At 35.8% G+C, this 22075-nt stretch overlaps 2 protein-coding genes across 3 annotated transcripts in view; one reads left to right on the top strand and one right to left on the bottom strand.

Moving 5' to 3' along the window:
- The window catches only part of LOC134345709 (echinoderm microtubule-associated protein-like 5), a 188807-nt gene extending 174648 nt beyond the window's left edge, over positions 1 to 14159 (top strand). For both annotated transcript variants that reach the window (XM_063046827.1, XM_063046813.1), the window contains 9 exons: positions 349 to 506; positions 1745 to 1859; positions 3006 to 3194; positions 5073 to 5245; positions 5799 to 5961; positions 7744 to 7847; positions 8544 to 8697; positions 11715 to 11815; positions 11983 to 14159. In XM_063046827.1, the coding sequence (XP_062902897.1) occupies positions 349 to 506; positions 1745 to 1859; positions 3006 to 3194; positions 5073 to 5245; positions 5799 to 5961; positions 7744 to 7847; positions 8544 to 8697; positions 11715 to 11815; positions 11983 to 12007 (1182 nt within the window). In that variant the 3' untranslated portion in view covers positions 12008 to 14159. The remainder of the gene's footprint in view (positions 1 to 348; positions 507 to 1744; positions 1860 to 3005; positions 3195 to 5072; positions 5246 to 5798; positions 5962 to 7743; positions 7848 to 8543; positions 8698 to 11714; positions 11816 to 11982) is intronic.
- A 135-nt stretch (positions 14160 to 14294) lies between these two features.
- Positions 14295 to 22075, bottom strand: part of zc3h14 (zinc finger CCCH-type containing 14) — a 55840-nt gene continuing 48059 nt past the window's right edge. Inside the window, exons 12-16 of the mRNA XM_063046841.1 lie at positions 20132 to 20255; positions 16794 to 16930; positions 14996 to 15078; positions 14807 to 14916; positions 14295 to 14650 (exon numbers count right to left, since the gene is read on the bottom strand). Of these exons, the coding sequence (XP_062902911.1) occupies positions 14644 to 14650; positions 14807 to 14916; positions 14996 to 15078; positions 16794 to 16930; positions 20132 to 20255 (461 nt within the window). The 3' untranslated portion in view covers positions 14295 to 14643. The remainder of the gene's footprint in view (positions 14651 to 14806; positions 14917 to 14995; positions 15079 to 16793; positions 16931 to 20131; positions 20256 to 22075) is intronic.

Genomic DNA, 22075 nt, shown 5'->3' on the forward strand with positions numbered 1-22075 from the left:
TTTATTTCATTAAGGAGCTGGATGTGTTACAAAAGGCCAGGTTTTAAAACTTCTTACCCTCACTTCAGGATAATCCACTTCTGCATTCGATAATTACACATTTAATGTCCATTTAATGTCCATTCGATAATTACACATTTAATTTACACATTTATTGAAAATTCTATAAAATTGTTCCATATCAAAATTCAGTCCTCCTCCATTTTTCTACCTATTTAAAAGGTTATGTCAAAAAAACTCATTAATTACTTGCAAGGTGGAAAAAAATCCTGATTTTAAAGTGCTTAATTGATTTTAAAAAAGCCGTGTTTCTTGTCATGACCGTTAAGCTTTGACTTTCTTTTGCAGAATAATTTGACGTTTACAGGTACCATCAGCGGAGATGTTTATGTCTGGAGGGAACATCTTTTAATCCGAATTGTGGCCAAAGCGCATAATGGACCTGTATTTACAATGTATACAACATTACGAGATGGCCTGATAGTAACTGGAGGCAAAGAAAGACCGTGAGTAAAAGTATATTACTAATACACTGCTGCTATTCAGTCCAAGAGTGAGAATAATGGCCTTGTTTTATACTTGCAGTGACATTAAACATTTCCATTCTTCCTTTAAAATTACCAAAGGAAGTTGTTGTTTAACCCCTAAACCATAATCAGAAAAGGCTGATCTTCATGAGGTGCAGACAATGATTTTGTTTTCTTTTTTTTCTTTTCAAATCTTTTTTATTGTTACATTATACAGGAAAAATAACATGAGTACATTGAAGTAACAACACTTACAATGTCTCAAAAAAGACATTATCTTAAAGATTGAAAAAAATTTTGTGATAACGAAAAAGACCTACTAGGCAGAAAAGTGAGAGAAAAAAAAGAACCCATTAGGTGTACAACCCTGGAGTCATGCATCATACAAAAAGCTTCTAAAAATAAACATCAAACCGCCAGCAAGAAAAGAAAATATACTAAAAAATTTACAATTAGATCATGGAAAAATTATATCAATTAACTCAAATGATAATAACGAGCAAATGAGCCCCATCTTTTCTCAAAATCAAATAAAGGTTCAAAGGTTCGACTTCTAATTTTCTCCAAACTAAGACATAGCATCACTTGAGAGAACCATTGTGACAATGTGGGAGCTGATGTATCCTTCCACTTCAACAAAATGGCCATCCTAGCTATCAATGTAACAAATGCAATAACATGTTGGTCAGACACTGAAATACCATGAATATTTTGAGGAATTATTCCAAAAAGCGCAGTTAATTTATTAGGTTGTAATTTAATTTTAAGTGCTTTAGAAATTGTTGAAAAAGCTGACTTCCAGAACTGTTCCAATATAGAACAAGACCAAAACATATGTGTCAATGTAGCTATCTCAGTTTTACATCTATCACAATGACTATCAACGTTAGAAAAGATTTTAGAAAGTCTCTCCTTTGTCAAATGATAATGATGTACAATTTTAAATTGAATCAATGAATGGCTAGCACAAATTGAAGAAGAGTTAACCAACTTCAAAATCCGCATTCAATCCTCCATCACAAAAGTCAAATTAAGTTCCTTTTCCCAATCCTGTTTAATCTTAGATAAAGGACGCTTATCCCATTGTAACAATAAATTATAAATTCTTCCAATAGAACCCTTAATCAAAGGATTCATACTCATAATAGTATCTAACAGGTCAGCCTCCAATATGTAAGGAAAATTACTTAAATATTTTTGTGATTTTGTTTTATCAGCTCTAAGGAAGGTGGAGCAGTGAAACTGTGGGATCAAGAACTGAAGCGATGCCGTGCTTTCAGACTGGAAACTGGCCAGACAATGGACATTGTGTGTTCAGTCTGCAGATGCAAGGTACATTCCACCACCAAAAAATGTTCTTCACGTGTTAGAATTAGTTAGCTTGAGAAAGCTGGAAGGACACATATGCGACTATATGGTGAGAGGGAGTTACGGCACAGATGAAAAATTTTCAAGGTTTTGTGCTCATAGTATTTTCAAAGCTAAAATGTCATGAAATAAATTCAGTATTTGTTCCTTGCTTTTCCCTTGTTCTTTAAGTCAAAGTGGATTTCCTTCCTGAATTATCTTTCAGTACTTAATCTCATCCTACCCTCTTCCATTGTTCCCGTTCCTCTGATAATCTTTAAATTTTAAAGGATTTTGTTGAGCAAGAAAGAGTGCAGGAGTGGACAGGAAGTGTTAGGCTGGACTGAACAAGTCTATTTCCCTCTCAGTGAGATTAACAAATGCTTTCTCCCCAGGGGCCAATTCCCCTTCTATGAGAGTTGTTTCCTTTTTAATGCGGACCGGGAACAGGCGAAGGGCTGCGAGAGAGAGGTTGGTGTTCAGTGGTTCCTTTATGAACCTGAATGGCATTAAAATTTTCAACAGTTCAGTTGGGAGTCAGGGATTTCCCTCTTAGTGGATGAGGTATGTAACTGCTCATAGAAAGTAGGAATTGGTCCCTAATTTATTCTTAATTGAAGTGATATATACAACTAGCACCTGAACATAAGAAAGCATCAGACCAATGTTGGTCTTGATGGAGGTAACGAGAAGGATAACTTCAACTGAATAGGATTAAAGCCCAAGTTTTGTCTTCAAAAGGAAAAGGACAGTGTATGTCAGTCCTTTAGTAAGGAATGAACGATAGGTTTGCCTTCGGTTTGGGAGAATGGATCTTGTAGGTGGCTTTAAATTTCAAATAAGTAACGTGGCGTCATTTATTCTAGACCTATACCGAAGGAATATTTGTCCCTATCGAAGTGTTTAATCTCTACTGCCAGGAAAGATCAGAGTAGCAACGTTGTGGGAATGTCATAAACTCCAAATCACAATAGAAGTTTGCTGTGGTATATTTGAATTTTATTACTACCCAATGTTCAAAGACTGGCATGTAAAGATTATACTAGGTACCTGGACATAACTTAAATATTCACTAATAAATTAATTCAAAGATAAGTGGTGAAATTTTTTTAAAGCATACTTCATTAACAGGGAAAAATTTTGGTTGGAACAAGAAATGCAGAGATCATCGAGGTTGGTGAGAAGAACGCAGTATGCAACATCTTAATTAACAATCACATGGACGGACCAATCTGGGGTCTTTCGGCTCATCCTATTAAAGATATCTTTCTGTCTGCAGCTGAAGATGGGACTGTTAGATTATGGGACATCACTGAAAAGGCAAGTGAATAATTAAAATGCAACTGAATGAGCAGTTTTTAAAATAGTTTTTAATTAGCTTATTTGGAATTCTGGAATCATGCCTTACCATCGCCCTACAAATGAGTCAGAAATCAATGAAATGATCAACCACAAGCCAGGTATAAAACCGGGAATGTTGCTCATACTATAAAGTTTCATCATTTGAATTTGATTTATTTTTGGTTGAAAATGCTATTCCCAATCAAACAAATCCATAAAGCAACAACATAGAGAATCCAGTCTGGCATGGCTCCAGAGGACTGGAAAATTGCAAGTGCCACTCCACTCTTCAAGAAGGGATGGAGGCAGAAGAAAGGAAATTAGCCAGTTAGCCAGACCTCAGTGGTTGGGGAGATGCTAGAGTCAATTGTTAAGGATGTGGCTTTGGGGTACTTGAAGGGACATGGTTTTCTTAAGGAGAAATCTTGCTGGACAAATCTGTTGAAATTCTTTGGGGAAAAAAACAAGCAGCATAGACAAAGGAGAATCGGGCGGATGTTGTGTACTTGGATTTTCTGAAGGCCTTTGACAAGATGCCGCACATGATGCTTCTTAACAAGAGCCCATGGTATTACTGGAAAGACACATGCATGGAAAGAAGATTTGCTGATTGTCAGGAACTAAAGAATGGTAATAAAGGAGCCTTTTCTGGTTGGCTGCCAGTGACTAGTGGTGGTCAGAGGGAGTTGGAATTGGGAGTGCTTCCTTTTATGTTATATATCAGTGATTAGGATGAAGTCTTTGTGGCCAAGTTTGCGAACAATGCACAGATAGGTGGAGTGGCAGGTAGTGTTGAGGAAGCAGGGTGTCTGCTGAAGAACTTAAAGACAGATTAGGGGAATGGGTGAAGAAGTGGCAGAAGTAATACATTGTCGGGAAGTGTATGGCTATGCACTTTGGTAGAAGAGTAAAAGTATAGACTATTTTCTAAATGGGGAAAACATTCAAAAACCTGAGGTGCCAAGCGACCTTGGGAATCCTTGTGCAGCATTCCCAGAAGGTTAACTTGTGGGTTGAGTCTGTGTTGAGGAAGGCAAATGCGATGTTAGTATTCATTTCAAGAGCACTAGAATATAAAAGCAAGGATGTTATGCTGAGGCTTTATAAGGCTTTGGTAAGGCCTCACTTGGGAGTACTGAGAGCAGTTTTACCCCCCCCCCCTATCTAAGAAAGGATGTGCTGGCACTAGGGAAAATTCAAAGGAGGTTCACGAGAATGATTCCAGCAATGAAAAGGTTATTGTATGAGTAGTGTTTGATGGTTCTGAGCCTGTACTCACTGGAATTTAAAAGAATGAGGGAAGATCTCATTGAAATATTCGAATGTTGAAAGAGTGGATGTTTCATCTAGTGAGGGAACTTAGAACCAGAGGGAACAGCCTCAGAACATGGGGACAACCATTTAGAATGGGGTTGAGGAAGAATTTCTTTAGCTGAAGGGTGGTGAATCTATGGAATTTGTTGCCACAGGCAGTTGTGGAGGCCAGGTCATTGGATATAATTATGGCAGAGGTTGATAAGTTCTTGATTAGTCAGGGCATGAAAGGTTATGGGGAAAAGACAGGAGAATTGGTTTGAGAGGAAAAATGAATCGGCATGATGAAATGGAGAAAACTCAATGGGCCAAATGGCTCCTATGTCTTATGGTCTTGTATTGAATGCAAAAGATGTTCTGAGGAATTTGCAAACTAAAATCCATCCTTTTGGTACAAACTAGCTTTCAGCTGTTTAATTATTCCTTGGCTCAAAAGGATTCTCCCTCTCTACTGAAAGGGTTTGTATGTATTGCATTAATTACGGTAATAATTGACATGTTTTAACATGCATTTTAAACCCTAAGTTGTCCTCATTTTAACAGAAGATGCTGAATAAAGTAAACTTGGGTCATCCTGCTCAAACAGTTGCCTACAGTCCAGAAGGAGAAATGGTAGCAATTGGTATGAAAAATGGCGAGTTCATTATTCTTGTGGTAACATCACTAACAATCTGGGGCAAGAAACGAGACAGAAGATCTGCCATTCAAGATATCAAGTATGTAAATAGATGCACTAAAAATATTGATCACAAGTTGAGATATTAAAAACTTTAAACATAAAAATTTATATTTGTGCATTGCTTTTTCGTGAGTTCCGGGCATTCCTAAGCATTGTTGTATTAGAAAGGATTTAACACTACACATCTCTGATCATCTGGCTCCTTCAAGATCTTAGTGACATTACTTTGTGTATTACTTCTATTAATATGTTAATTGTCGGGATCATTCTTGTGAACTTCTTCTGGACCCTCCCCAGTGCCAACACATCCCTTCTTTGATAAGGGGCCCAAAACCACTCACAGTAGTCCAAATGCAGTCTGACCAATGCCTTATAAAGCTACAGCATTACATTCTTGCCTTTATATTCTAGTCCTCTCAAAGTGAATGCTAACATTGCATTTCCCATGTTAGCAATCAACTACAAATCTGATCATGGTTTCAGATATTCATTTGAGTATTTAAGATGAGCAAACTTAAACATTTGGAAAAGAACATTATCTGCACCATATCTTCTTGAATGTATTTTGATGATTAAAATATCTTCTTCAGGTTCAGCCCAAGCTCTCAATATTTGGCCGTGGGGACATGTGAAAATGTCATAGACTTTTACGACCTAAGATTAGGACCTGCATTAAATCGAATCAGCTATTGTAAAGATATTGGCAGCTTTGTTATCCAAATAGACTTCTCAGCGGACAGCAATTATATCCAGGTATTAATCACAATCTATATATCTTGATCATAGCATATTATAACATGCTGAAATCCTGCAAATAAATATATTTGGTAAAATTTAGAACTTTTTAAAAAAAAGACTTCAGTAGGACATTTTTATCTTGGACTATATTAAATGCTTTTTCAAAATGAAATGCCTGTTATAAATTCAAATAATAATGTTTCCCAGTATAAATAAACTGGATTATTTCTACTCTAGTAGGGGTGGCAAACCAACTGCATGCACAGACATTTTGTTGGCATAAGGCATGTAGTGCAGCCCCTCGATTCTTTAAACCTCACACACAGTGAAGATACATAATCATTATCTGTACTGCCAAATGAAGCAGAAAATTATTTTTTTTAAAACAACCTGAGATCAGTGAGATGTTTTCACAGGAAATGTCTCATGCCAGCTTGACACCAGCTAGATGTAGGATGATACGTTTTGAATGCTCACAGACCTGGTTTATCAATCTATATCTGGATAGTGGAAATAGTTATTGATGAAACTGGTGTTTTATGCATGAATCTCAAAACAACCATATACAAACTGGATATAATATTTACCATCTTCAGTGCAACCAAAAAAAGCCTCATTGAGAGTAAAGTGTATTTATTTCTATCTCCTTTGTTTATTTATACATGCGTGCATGTGTATGTGCTTAGCCCGCTACTCTTCTTTCTCTACACTCACAATTTTGTGTTAGGCATAGTTCAAACACCATCTATAAATTTGCTAATGACACGACCATTGCTGGCAGAACTTTAGATGGTGATAATGAGGCGTGTAGGAGTGAAATAGATCTGCTGGTTGAATGGTGCTGCAGCAACAACCTTGTACTCAACGCTAGTAAGACCACGAGGATGATTGTGGACTTCAAGAAGGGAAAGTTGAGGCAACACACACTAGTCCTCATTGAGGGATCAGAGGTGGAAAGGGTGAGAGTTTCAAATTCCTGGGTGTCAACATCTGAGGATCTGTCATAGAGGCAACATTATAATATAATTACAAAGAAGGCACGATAGTGCCTATATTTCAGGAGTTTGAGGATAATTATATCACCAAAGACACTCGCAAATTTCTAGATGTACTTTGGAGGTATTCTAACAGGTTGGATCACTGTCTGGTGTGGAGGAGTCACTGCACAGTATTAGAAAACGTTGCAGAAAGTTGTACACTCTGTCAGCTCCATCATGGGCACTAGCCTCCCCAGCATTCAGGACACCTTCAAAAGGCGATGCCCCAAAAAGGCAGTATCCATCATTGTAATTTTTGATTATTATATACATACTGCCTCCGCAAAACCATAAATTTCATGACATGCTACTGATTCTGCGGTACAGTATCAATAGCATTCAGATATGTTATTTTTCAATTGTCTTTTTAAAAGATTAATATAATTTTGGACATTTTCTAAAATACTTAATTTATTTCAATCTGTTATAAATAGTAAAACAATGAATACATGTAAATAAACAACAGGACATCAGTTTTCCTTAAAAAAAAGTCAATAGTTATTGTTACTAATTCATTAATTAATGATATTCTCTGCTCAAAATTACCAATGCACACAAGAGAATATTTTAGAAAAATATCACCAATTTGTGCACACACTCTCAAAAAGGTTTGCCATTCCTGCTTGCAGTGCATGGATTAAGCAATTTTGTCAAAGTTAATCAGTCAAAAATGCTTGCTGTTATTTAGCATTCAAGTATATAAGGTAATATACTTAATCAGTTAAGTGCTATGAATTAAAGACAATTATTAATTTTCTAGGTTTCTACTGGATCTTATAAACGACTGGTGTATGAGGTGCCTTCAGGAAAACAAGTTAAAGAACAATCACAGATTGACAAAATAACTTGGGCTACTTGGACCAGGTGAACTTTTTTCCCCTTCAGTTTGAACCTTCTTTCCTGGAGTTGAACACTGCATTTATTTGAGAGCAGCAATACACTGTGGCTTGAGACTTAAAACAATTTGACAAGGCCCATTTCAGCTCCTGTGTCCACAATGGGGATGAAATGAGTCTTCTTACATTATCAATTTCAAATAATAAAGCCAATGAGAGAAGTTTATTTAAGTTCCAATTAGTAGCCAATTTCTCCATCACATCAATCAAGTGTATTTTAAGCCCAGATACTTAGGATAAAATCCTTGATTATTTTTCAATGTATCTCACAAAAGTAATCTCCCATCCTACTTTCTCATTTCACTTTCAAATAATATTCTCTACAGTTCTTATGCATTCATGTTTCAAGAATCCATACCATTTAATAACAATCTTAACCATGTTCTTCTTCCAGTGTAGAGCTAAGCTGTGCAAATTTCTTGCTACCATGATCTTCCTGCTCTGTATCTTCGATAGTTCCTGTGGTCTTTTCACTTAGAATTTGTTGTCCTGTTCCTATCTGACATTGCTAATCTATGCAATTTACATGTCTAATCCTTTTAACAGTATGCAAAGATACAAATATGACTGATTTAAATTCAGAGTCAATATGGAAAGAAATATTAAAGCTCCATGAGCACAAATTGGAGATTTATTTGCAATTTACAAATTTTCATTCCTGTAGTATCCTAGGTGATGAAGTCATTGGAATTTGGTCTCGAAATCTTGATAAAGCTGATGTGAATTGTGCCTGTGTCTCTCACTCGGGACTCAACATTGTAACAGGAGATGATTTTGGAATGGTGAAACTCTTTGACTTTCCCTGCACAGAGAAATTTGTAAGTTATTTCCTACCTGCTCAAAAGAGTTAATTTTTTAAAAGAAAATTTACTTGCTATATATTTTTCTCCTCCTAAGCTTAATACAATTAACACTGTAAATGCAAAATTACAAGATCTACAGGAAGTGACCATGACTTCAAAATTACTAGGGTGAAGGGTAATTAGATTTAACTACACTATAAACCAGCAATAGGCAAAGGAGGTAGTGACAGCTGGTTACCTCAGAAAATTGATTACTACATGTAAGTTAGTGTGGAATATAGTATTTTTGAAAAACTGATTGACAAACAATACTTATTCACATTCCTACTGTTGTAAACTGGTGAACCAAAAGTGGAATATCATTAGTTGCTTATTTTTAAAAACAACTGACACTGACATTAATCAAATATTTTAATAGGCACATAATTTAAATTTAGGTAGGTATTAACAAATTAGAAAACAATGTTAAATTGGAATTGCAACGTGAAAGTAAACATCCACACCACTAGGTTCGGTAACAGTTATTGCTCTTCAACCAGAGGGCATAACTTCACTCAACCAATATTCAATTGATTCCACAACCTATGTACTCAGTTTCAAGGAGTCTACGACTCATATTGTCGATATTTATTGCTTTCATTTCTCTTTTTGTGTTTGAATAGTTTGTCGTCTTTTGCACAGTGGTTGCTTGTCCACCTTTGTGTTTCTTTGTATTACTGTGAGTGCCGCAAAAAAAATCTCAGTACTACATGATGATGTTATACAGTATGTACTTTGATAATAAATTTACTTTGAACTTAATGGCTAAAAATGATCATTTCTGATCAGTGCAAATTTGTGGGAGATAAGTTAGAATTTTCTTCAAATTATTTTGGGCTCATTCTTGAGGAATGGGGTACTGAAATTGTTCTGTCCTATATTTTTTGTGTTCTACTAGCTTTAAAAAAGTACCTCTTATTCATAATGTTCGCATGGTAGATCACAGGAGTTTAAGCATGGTGATTTTCATTAAACCTAAGGACACATGAAGGCAAAGTGCCAGAATTATGTCTCAAACAGTTAGGTACTTCATCTAATAACTCTGTACATTCTATAATGTTTCCATTAAAGTATTAGCTAAGATATCAAAGTTAACTAGTCTCTCAAAGTTTAAAAAAATTAAGATCTTCATATAAGCACTGCTATGTTTCCTACATCACAACAGTCTCAACCCTTAAAGTTTTTCATGGTTCTAATAGGGCTTTATTGACAAACACATCAGTCCCTATACAGATATATTGAAATGTATCCCTGTACAGAGACACGTTTGTTCATTTTACTTCAACTACAAAAGCAACACAAGTCATTACATCTATCAATTGGGCTTAAGATCGCTGTTTCATTCTCCGGTCATCTACAAACTGTCTTGAATGTTTCATCCCGCACTCCTCCTCCCATAAGTTTAAGTAACTTGTGTCTTTGTCGCTGTTTGAGCCATCCACTTGGCTGGCTCTGCCACCTTTCCTCCTGTCATCATGCCAAATTTCATTCTATTTTGTTTTTGACAACAACCTGTCCCAGAAAGTCAGCATAACTTCAGGAAGGGGGCGGGGGGGCGCAGTGCAATGTTTCTCTGAGCAAACATCACCACTAGCCTCTCCTGATCTAACCATGTTGATGCCATGCCAGGAAAGCTTACCAGCACCTCTACTTGCTCAGGAGCTAAGTAAATTTGGCATGCCCCTTTTGACCCTCACCAGTTTTTAACAATGCACCACAGAATACCTGGCATGGCAACTGTTCTGCTGTAACTACAAGAAACTGCATATGTTATAAATACAGATCAGCACATCACAGAAACTGGCCTCCTCTCCATAGACTCTATCTATAATTCTTCTTGCCTTGATAAAACAACCCGTAAAGAATCAAAGACCCCACTCGTCACCCCCAACGATAAGACACAAATACCTGAAAACACATCCCACCAGGCTCAAGAACAGCTTCCATCCCAATGTTATAAGATTATTGAATGATTACCTCATACGATAAAATGGGCTCTTTGACCTTGTACCTTATTGTCTAGTTGCACTGCACTTTCTCTAACTGTAACACTTTATTCTACATGCTCATTGTTTTACCTTGTACTATTTCAATGCACTGTTGTAATGAACTGATCTGTATGAATAGTATGCAAGTTTATCACTATACATTGGTGCATGTGACGAGAATAAACCAATTCACCAAATATTTTGCTTTGACACCGTGTCCATAACACATTCGATTTTTCCCTACATTTTAAATGTAAATAAATATTCATCATCACCAAAACTCTGTATTTGAACATACTAGTCAACATCTTACACGAGTATAACCACCCTATTTAATAATTATCTCCACAGCTTCTCCTGTAGTTAACCACATCACCCACTTACAAAGCCTTAACATCCAGCATGGACATTTCCTTTGCATAGCTTCCCTATTTAATTCCACAGGAGGGTCCATAACACCGGGTCTCTTGTTCCCTGCATTATCTTCAATTTATATTGTAGGCTCCCTCCTTTATATTACAACTCTGATTGAGGATAATTCTATTTGTATATATTTACAGCAATTACGCCTAGTTCACCACCAGAGTTTTTAAACTTCACTGGTGTGTGCCACTTGGCACTTGATTCTACTGCCTGCCAATTTTTAGAGCTTTAAAACTTGAAATTACAAAAGGTATTCCTTCAACAATAAAATAAGCAGATCACCAGGTTTCATACAATTAGCAACTCAAACTTTCAACACATTAAACATATTAAAAATAAAACTGCTTTGGCAATGGTGGTGGAGGGGGAATAGAAGTAGTAAATTATTTTGTATCCATCATAGACTCCGTATAAAGAGACACAAATGTGTCATCCTTCTCAATCTTAGTACTTTATACAACCTCAAACTTCTCATACAACCTTTTCATCTGAATCAGCTTGTCTGCTTCTCTCACGCACTTTTAGACTTGCCTATTGAATTCATGATTATATTTATTACAGATCTTTTTTTTAAACACTCAGGCAAAACACAAGAAGTATCTGGGTCACTCTGCTCAGATCACCAACATAAAGTTCACAAGTGGAGATCGATATGTTGTCAGTGCAGGGGGACAGGATTGTAGGTATGAATTTCAAAGTTTATGACTATGAAGTTGTTTTTTCTTAGAATAATATTTGTATATGTAGCCAGTAAACAAAAAGTAATTTCCACTTGTGTAAGCAGCAAAATTACACCTCCAGCATTTACAATTCAATAAATAACTTTATTTTCTCTCCCTTCTGATTCAAGTGTGTTTGTCTGGAAGTGTCTATGAAAATAGTGATTCAGCAAAAGAACACGAAGCAGAGCCTGGATCATAAGCAGAGTTGAAAAAGTTCAGTTCAATGGAAAGAAATATATGAAGAACTCAAGGCTATATAAAAAAAGGCAGCTAATACTATCTGCAAGCTAAACTAGGAAGGTAATTTGGTAAATGATTTTAAGCTATTTTTGTTTTAAGGCATTTTATCAGATTTTCTACTGCACAGTGTTCAAATCACATCTTGAACTTTAGGCATAGCTTGTATTCTAACTTTAATGCTGACTTACAAATTACTTTGACCATTTTACATCTATGGTCCTGTTGTCAAGGACAGAATTTCTAAACAATCATGTGGCAATGCCATGAAAATGGTTAATTGAGTTCTATCAATACACGAAGTTAATATTGTAAGTGCACTGCTAAATGTAAGACAAACTCAGTATCTCAAATCTTGTGCTGTAGCTGATTTGGTAAGCAGCCTTAGGACATTTATAGTAAACTTATGCTTTAAAACTTTTTTCCAGTGCTGTTGTGGGCTTCATCTTGAATGTACCAGTTGAATAACCTTTCAAATTGGGGGGAGAAAAAGCTGAAGCAAGCATGCCAAAACATACTATGCACTATTGTACCAATCACTGTGGCTACCTGAACAATACTTTTGGTTCAGTGTAATATGTTTAATTTTTAACTTGTATCTTTTAGATTTTTCAGGTGTCAAATTTGTGATTCTGCAGATTATAATTTTTGCATTGATATAAATATATATATATATATATATATATATAAATAAAATGTAGCTTTTTGACATATAGTAAATGTGTAATACTTTGACTTACAACCTGGGTTGATATACACTGTACTTTTGTTTTTCAAATTAATAGAATCACAAAATACTGAATTTTTTTTACTTGAGTTAAACAGTTTGTGAATGATAACTTCATGTAAAATTCCCCATAAGCAAAACTAAATACATGTAGTTAACTCCAAATAGTTTATTTGCTGATGATTGAAGTCTGTACAAAAGGATTTTCAAGTGAATTGTCAAATGATAGAAATTTTACTGAAATGAATAGTCTTTGTTCCAGTGCTTACACTGGAGCTAACCACAATGTATTACAAAATACACATTATAAATTACCAATCCACCAAGCTGCATTATTGTAACTTTAATACTTTGCACTGTATAGTCTGTAAACAGCAATACTTCTCATGTTTTGTTATAGCTCTTCTACTCCTAATGCTTCTGATAACTTCAGTTACTTAAAATCTAAAGAAACTACTATTTATGATTTTGTTTTGGAAAAAGTGGATTCAGATTAATGGAATTCTGGCTAAGAGTATTATTTTTACAAAAAAATTACATTATCAATTTCCTCAGCATGATTGTCGTGTTGCAAGGCTAAGACGCAAAAAATCTTTCCTAGAGAATGTTTATTAGCTGATACTTATTCAAACTGGATTACACTTAAAAACACAAAGCTAATATAAATGGTTGCAGATCATTTATATCTGAAGTGTAACATAATGTGACAAGTTAAAAAATGCCTTCTCACATATTATTTTGAACCATTCAAGGAGTTACTGACAAGATGAATATAATTTTTGGTTAATATACTGTTGGGTGACAAACTGATTAATGCAACTAATAATTCTAATTTATGTTGTTCACAGGAAGATAATTTTTAAACAAACTGTACAATCCCTGTTGAAAATAATTTACACCATTAAATAGCCACAAAATAACTCATTCTGATAATCAAAGTTCCAAGTGCTTTCCTAAAAACAAGTTTGTGTTCAGTGTTAAATAAAACATGTCAATGTTTCCACACCATCATGTTTCTTCTAATTTTAAACTCAAACTTGCAAAAATTAAGTTGTGACTTTGCTACTGAATTTACTATTAGTTTTTGAAGCAACAAGTATTTCCAAAGTTAAACATCTTTAGAAAAGGGACTGAAGATCTACTGAAAGTAAAATAGCAAGTATTACATTTTATCAATTACCTTTTAGTATTTTTTTGAAAATTCCTCCGCAAATTCTCATGGGATAAACCACGAGAGGAATATTTCTAACTTTTTAAAAAATGTTTTCATGAAATACAACACCTAGGGCCGTGTTGTGCCTTATTGTGCATTACAGTAGTGGAACAGCATTACATACTCTTTCGTAATTACATGATCTTAAAATGGATACAATGCCTAAAATACAAAGATATAATAAATGGCAAAGAACTGATCATGAGCAAATATCTGAAGGACAGCCAGTGTGTAAAAAAAAACCACACAAAACAAGTAACTGATTCATTAAACAAACTGAGTTCTTTTTACTGCAAACAATCTCAACAAAATTGACCTTACATCAAATACTGATCTTCTTTCAATTTTCCACTGAATTTAAGATACTGTCTCTAACAGCACAAAATACAAGTTACACAATGCACCTTACGAACTCATTATTGAGAAATTACGTCTGTATCCAAATTATGCACAAAAAAATCTAGTCAGTTCACGTCTGAAGAATTATTTGTAAAATGTTTGATATTCAGTGTTATACAATATTGGAAGAGGGCAATACAAATTTGTAAAATGCTACATTAAATAGTTGCAACCTTATGTCCACAATATGGGATTCTGCACGATCCAGACTGATCATTCGCTGTAAAAGAAAAGAGATGTCTTAGACTTAATGAACAGTACAAAATTGAATTATTTACATTGTGGTGAAACACATGATGGGAGAAAATTAGCCTTTAATATTTACAACTTAACCAATTTTCAGGTGATTAGTAAAGTTCTTTCAATGCTGTATTACCTATTTTGTTGAGATCTGGTCCATTTAAGAGCATGGCGTGGAGGTAATGTAATTGTAGGGTGGTAGAATGTACAGTCAGTTCTCTTACACTGTGTACTGAATCGACATGGCTGAGAAAAACAGGGAGAGTCATCACGTACAGAATAACCTCATTTCAATAAACTAATCCTTTCAAATGACATTGTTTACCTTTGGATGAATAAAAGGACACTCCACTTTTTTGCAATCTGGAAAGAATCGACATAAAGAACTTCCTGCTGTTGTCACGGGAGCTATAAAATAAATTTAAGATACAAGATAAGCTGAATTTTTTTTAATGTGTCAATGCTAAAGCATATCAGTGATTTTCCTTACTATTCCTACTCTACTACTCCATTTCACCTTTACAATTTTCCTAACCTTATCCAAAACTTTGAATGCAAATTACCCATATAAAGCAGTATATATGATACGTAAATTACACCTGCATTTTTTAACTGAATTAAGTCTTGTCAAAAATAAATGCACTTGCAGACCAACAATTTCCCCTTGAGGGGATTTGGGCAGGTCATTCCAAAAATGTATTCCACAGTTCCCAAACACTAACGTTTGTTGGTTGGGAGCCCAGGGGAGATACCAATTTCAGCTTAGCGCCTACCTCTGATGTGCTGATTGGGGTCTAATCACACAAAGGACTAATGTTAGAAAGTGGCACAAGGTGCTGAGTAGTCTAACTTTTTCTTCCAATTTTCAGGTACTAAATGTCCATTGTTTGGTTACAACTGTAGAGCTGTCTTTATAGTAGTCTTAAAATTAAAGTTACCAAACCATGTTAAGTACTTTAAAATATTTTGTGGTGGAGAAGGTTTCTTAATAATACAGACTGCCATGATAACTAAGTAGGAGGAATCATATACCTTATAGATTTGGTCCTTATCTATTAGAAGGCACAAACGTGCAAATGATCAGCCAGTTACAAACCCTTTCAATTTTTATGGGGCAGAGGGGAAAAAGTTGTTTGAAGAAATACAATAAGATCAATACAAAATTGTATCTCAAGTGAAATACATAATAAAATTCACAATATTTGCTTTCTTGAACTAAATGTTTTGGTAAACAACAATCATCATTAGGCAAAATTTTAAGATTCAAGAAAGTACTGGGTTGTAAAACAGAGCAATATGCAAAGGAATAAAACATTTACCTACAAGATGTCTCTATATTTCTTTAAACTGATTATGGACAGATTCAGATAGCTTATCTAGTGGTCATATTTCATGTGTCAACCAAAACAGTGAGTACACATACAAAATTCCACTGAGGAAGACGTCACAGCCAAGATTGACTATATGCACATGGATATGGTAGATCTGTGCATTGCTGTGTTTTGATGTCCAATCCTGGGAATGAGTAGTTTGTATTGATCAAGTGAGAGTTTACTTTATCAGATGTAGAGATCCTATTTGATTTTGTGGCTATAACCCAACTACAACAGTATGTTGGTTAACAGCACAAGGTCATTCAATATTCAACACAACATGAGGGGGACATGCTACCGTGGAAAGTGATACATTTACCACTCTACGGAGTGGTACAGATACAGCCACACTCTGAACCTGATCACCGACAACACATCTTGACTGATGCCAATCAATATAGGTTAAAATTACTAAAGATAACATCTGACTGAACCAGACGGGTGTTCGTGACAACGAGCAGTCTATTGGTTATTATTAAGAACTTTAAAAAAAGAACAAATTTCAGATTATTAACAGAATTTTAAAACTCTGGTGCAATTTGTCCCATTTTATGAGTCTTTTCTATCCCAGTAGAGTTCTCTGCAGTACCAGTCTGGTAATTTAACCTCTTATTATGAACCTCTGATTTCAGCAGCAATAGCACAGAAGATGTTTTATCACTCATTTATACTGAAAAGATTGTCTATTGGTAATAAGATTGGTATTGAGATTTAAGTTACATTTATGAATCAATATTGTAACATACAAACCTGGCTGTTTTGGCATTATAGCAGTCCGTTTGCTTGCATGTGTGTATGGACAATCTGGTCTAGTACACTTGGAATCATATTTGCAGTTTGGATGGATAAATAGGCACTTGTCCCCGTATTTACATTTTGGAAAGGTTCTAATAAAAAGGAAAAAATATTGGAAAATGTTAATACAAAACTATCATAATGAACTTCCATACATACTGCTTAAAATTTATGTTCTTGCCAAAAAATACTAAAATGAAAATTTAAGAAGTATTAGAATACAAACAAAAAAATTTCAACATTCATTCAAGCACAAGTACATTATTTGTATGTTTAAAACTGATCATTACATTTTGAATCAAGGTGACTGGCATTCAAAGAGCTACTTCTTTGGAGTTATACCACACAATATGATATGCTTACACAAAGCAAGCTCCATCATGGGCACCAGTCTCCTACCATTGAGGTCAACTTCAAATGGTAATGCCTCAGAAAAGTAGCATCAATCATTAAGACCCCTAACACATGCTCTTTTCTTATTAGCACCATCAGGGAGGAGGGAGGAAGTACAGGAGATTTAAAGCACATGCTCAACGTTTTAGGAACAGCTTCTTCTCCTTGGCCATCAGATTTCTGAATGGTCAATGAACATTACCTCACTATCTTGCCCAATTTTACACTACTTATTTATTTTTTATTATATTTCTTATGGTAATTTATAGTTCTTTAAAAAAAATGCCACAAAACAACACATTTCAAGACATGTCAGTGACAAAGCTGATTCTGACTCAGTATTACTAAATAATGTAAAAGAATCAGTTCATTTTTTAATGAATTTGAAACAGGATACAAAATGCAGTAAATACTCAACAGATCAGGTAGTATCTGTGGATAAAATTATTACATTTAAGATTGATCGCCTTTCTGCAGGTTCTGAAGAGGTTATTAATCCTTAACACCACAGTTAGAAAATAAAATCCTCAGAGTTTAACATAATCTCCAGCTGAAGATACCTCTCATCTTTGACCCAATTGCTGACATGGTATAATAGAAAGATAATAATAATAGATAGATAGATAGCTAAGCAATAAATATCGAGAACACAAGATGAAGAGTCCTTGAAAGTGAGTCCATAGGTTGTGGGAACAGTTCAGTGATGGAGTTTCCCTGTCCATGCTTCTTCATTCCCATAAGTGAATAGACCAAAATAACTGTGTTTCCCAAGTCCTCTTCTATGAAGCCTTCCAAGAATTCACCACTCTTAAAGTTAAGAACCTGCTTCACATTTCAGTCCTAAATGGCTGACTTGTATCAGTTTTCAGTACTGTTAATTTCAAAGCTAATTTTATTTTTAGCTCCCTGTTCACTCTGGATCCATTGTTCTTCACTATTTCCAGAAGATTTTTTTGTCATTTTCCATGAAATCAGTAAAACATTTTCTTATTCCCATTATACAAGAGATCTCACTCAATTATTCCTAAATTGGAAGTTAGAGGGCGACTGAGTAAAAGGCTCCCAATGCTGGGGAAGAATAAGAACTGATGGAAAAAGAACCCCTGTAGAACAGAGCACCTGTGATCAGATGTTAACCTTAGGATGGCATAAGGGTACAAATGAAACTACCCTCAGTAGTACTTATTGGATTTGTGGAAACTGGGCATACCCTTGGCTGCCAAAATATTCAACTGGGGATTGCTGTTTGGGTTATGTAGTACCATTTATACATCATACTTAAGATTTGAATCATGAACCTCAGTATACAAGGAAACAGGCAATCACAGAAAGTGAGAGATTTTGGATGAAAGCCTTTCCAATGTATGGTGTGGGATGAATAATGAGAGAACTAATTATTATGGTTCCCACATTAGAGAAATTAGCAAATGAAACATCATATTCTTTTGGTCAAACAAGAGAAGCCTATTTGGAAATATCAGCTGAGTTAGTAGCAGCAAGAACTGTAGAAACAGTTGTAGAACTGCAAAACAGAATGGCCCTAGATTTGTCTGAAAAAGGAGGCACTTGTGCCCTAATAGGGTAAAAATGTTACACTATATCCCTGACGAATCAGAAAATATAACTCATCTAACTGATCAAATTAGAAAAGCCATGGAAAAAAAATCATGAGAAGTAGGAGACCAGCTTCATAATTACAATCCTACAGGAGGATGGTGGCCATTTGGGAGCCTGAGCGGACGGTGAGCTATACTGGTTCACTAGTATAATACTGGGTGCAATAACTATAGTTGTAGTTGTACTGCAGTGTATATGCAGAGCAATACCCACACAGGAATGAAATCGGCCTCTTATTCCTATATATTATAGAGGAAGAAGAGCTCTGGAGGATGTAGAAAACAAGGAGGAGGATTATTTAACGATGAGAAATTTACCACAAATATGAATCTCCCTTTGCTGACACTGATCTTGAAGGTTGATCTTATAATCAACAAGGGGAACTATGGAAGAAGAGTCAGCAAAGGAGTTAATAAACTAGGTAACTAACTTGTATTTTTCTGTTTGAACTTTGTAACCCAATATTCTAGGCTTAGACCTGCAGTTGACAGTCTTTCACAACCAGGAAGCAGGCTCCAAGTGAGGGTAGTCGAAAAACAGGAATGTGCCCTCAAGTGATTTAGCCACTTCTTTATTCTATGATTAAGAATATCTTGTATAACAGAGGTACTCGCATGCTACTAGTCGCACACACTTGTCTGTTCATGATACGCAGAAATCACTCTGTAACTCAGAGTCTTTCACCTTCCTGCAGGCTCTCCATGATATCATGCTGATTTAAGGCATCACTGCTTGAAGTCTGATCTCCAGAGGCATTTTCTTCAACAAATATACATTAATTGATTTATCACTATACATAAAAGCTATCTTCATTGCTCCATTGCTGCTACAAGAACGTAAAATATGTCACAGAGAAAAAAGTGATTCAATAGTTAAGTAAATTCAATTAGTCCAATTGCTTTGGGTACCTACATAATGATCAGTCATATTCACGTAGAGAATTACCTTTCTGACGAACAGCTTTCCTTAAAATAGGTGGCAGTAGTTACTTTACATTATTTAGCCACCATTATTGCAGTAACAAAATAGTAGTGTATTCTATGAAATGCACCATATTTAAGCCTTATTTATACTGTTAAGTATACCACTATTTATCTGGACTTAATTAAAGGTTATTTTGAAAATTGTTCAGTTGAACAAAACAAAATCGAAACCAGTAAAGCACCACTACATTTACTCTAATTTTTTTTAATTTTCAGTAAACATATATGTGCAAAAGTTAAAGAGAGCTATTCTGGCTGCCATCAAATATCAATAATAAATACTTTTAACTTGATACTCACTTGCACGAGGTTACAGGATGATGATACATACAATCATCACCATTTTTACAGGCGGGCCAGTACTTGCACCTTTCTAGAAGTTTCTGTCGTTTTGCTTGAAAGTTGCTGTCATCGATCTCTTCCTCTGATATTGGAAAAAGATTTGATAGTATGTTCTAAGTTAAATCGATAGATGACCCAATGCTTTATTTTGTTAAAAATGCTTTAATTTCTGCCAATTTACATTAGTTAATTTCTTAGCCAAATGTTTGTAAAAGGTCATCAAAAAAATAAAATAACAAGTATATTTTAATGATCCAGGCCGGCTGGTGGCGCAATGACATCAGCGCCGGACTCTGGAACGAAGGTTCACGGGTTTGAAACCAGTCGGGTCCGCTCCCGAGTACGCTTTCCGTCCGTGTCAGGTTGAGTGTTGAGATCACAACTCGACCTCGTAAAATAAAAGGAAAAATACTGCGACACACAGTCTCTCTCTCTCGCTCCGCGCCTTGTAAAGGCATGAAAAAGACATAGTCCCGCCAACATTGCACACGCACGAACGCACGCATGCAGACACACACGCCAAAAAAAAAGTGTACTTTAATGATCCAAACCCAGTCAAACATTTAATGTTTACTGTCTTTCTTCTTGGATGCTACCTCTGGACTACAATAAGCAACTCTGGCATGCAGAAGATACAGCCATCCAACACCAGATCCAGTCAGACTGTAACATACCTTCCACCAAACCACCAACAGCAAAAATAAATTCTGACTGTCTGTCTACTCCAAAAGGGGCAAGATATCTCACACGTGACAAACCAGCCATTTCTCCACTATATATTCCTAAATTCTAGTTGTTTTAACCCTGAATCAGTAACTCACAATCACTGATACCTTGCCCGACACGCTCAGTTTTTGAGCAGGGGGAGGGATTTGGGGGTTGATGTGCCTGTTCCATTTTTGTTCATTTTTTGCAGGGAGGTGGGATTTGGGGATTGATAATCATGCCGCCTTTCTGTTTTGGTTTCATGGCTGCCCAGAGAATTGAAGTAACAGATAAACCTTTGAAGATTTCAGGCACAGTAACCACAGCCCCACTTCAAGATCCTGCAGTCAATAGTTGATTTCTTGTACACTATTATATCCTCTCCAGCTTCTCTTTCTTCAGAAGGACTGTGAACATGTCAATTCTGACATCTAGTACGAATTTTTCATAACAGTCAGAGCATCGACTTTTGGAGTAGGATTATTATATTGCAGTTATACAAGCTGTTAGCCAGACGGTGCCGTAGTGGCATCCTCACCGAACATGGAGGGGAGTAGTACCAGCTTCGAATCCAGCCGGTTGGTTCCTTGCACGCTTTCCATCTGTGCTGGGTTGAGCATCAAGCTAGGAATTCAGCCTCATAAAAATCAGACAGAAATGCTAAAGAAACAGCAAGATTACCACAAGGCAAGGAAAGGAACATCAACACAAGTTGTTGGTGAGACCGCACTTGGAGTATTGTGCACAGTTTAGCTCTATTATAGAAAACCTGTTATAGAAAACACAATCAAGCTGCAGTGGGTGCAAAAGAGATTTACAAGGACGTTACCTGGACTAGAGAGTCCGAGCAACAGGGAGGCTGGCCACACTGGATCTTTATTCCTTGGAGTGCAGGAGAATGAGAGGTAACCCCATAGAAGTTTATAAAATCATAAGGGTTATGAATAAGGTGGAAGTCATCTTTTTCCCGGGTTTGGGGAGACCAAAACTATAGGGCACAGATACAAGATAAGAACAAAGTGATTTAAAAGAGACCAGAGCGGTAACCTCTATACACAGAGGGTAATGAGTATCCTGAATAAGTTGCCAGAGGAAGTGGTCGAGGTGGATATAATTGCAAAATTTATGAGGCATTTGGATAGGTATATGGAAAGGAAGGGCTTGCGAGGTTATGAGCTGAATGCTGGTAACTGGAAC

Source organism: Mobula hypostoma, chromosome 1, assembly GCF_963921235.1.
Source record: "Mobula hypostoma chromosome 1, sMobHyp1.1, whole genome shotgun sequence".
In the NCBI taxonomy this organism is placed as follows: domain Eukaryota; kingdom Metazoa; phylum Chordata; class Chondrichthyes; order Myliobatiformes; family Myliobatidae; genus Mobula; species Mobula hypostoma.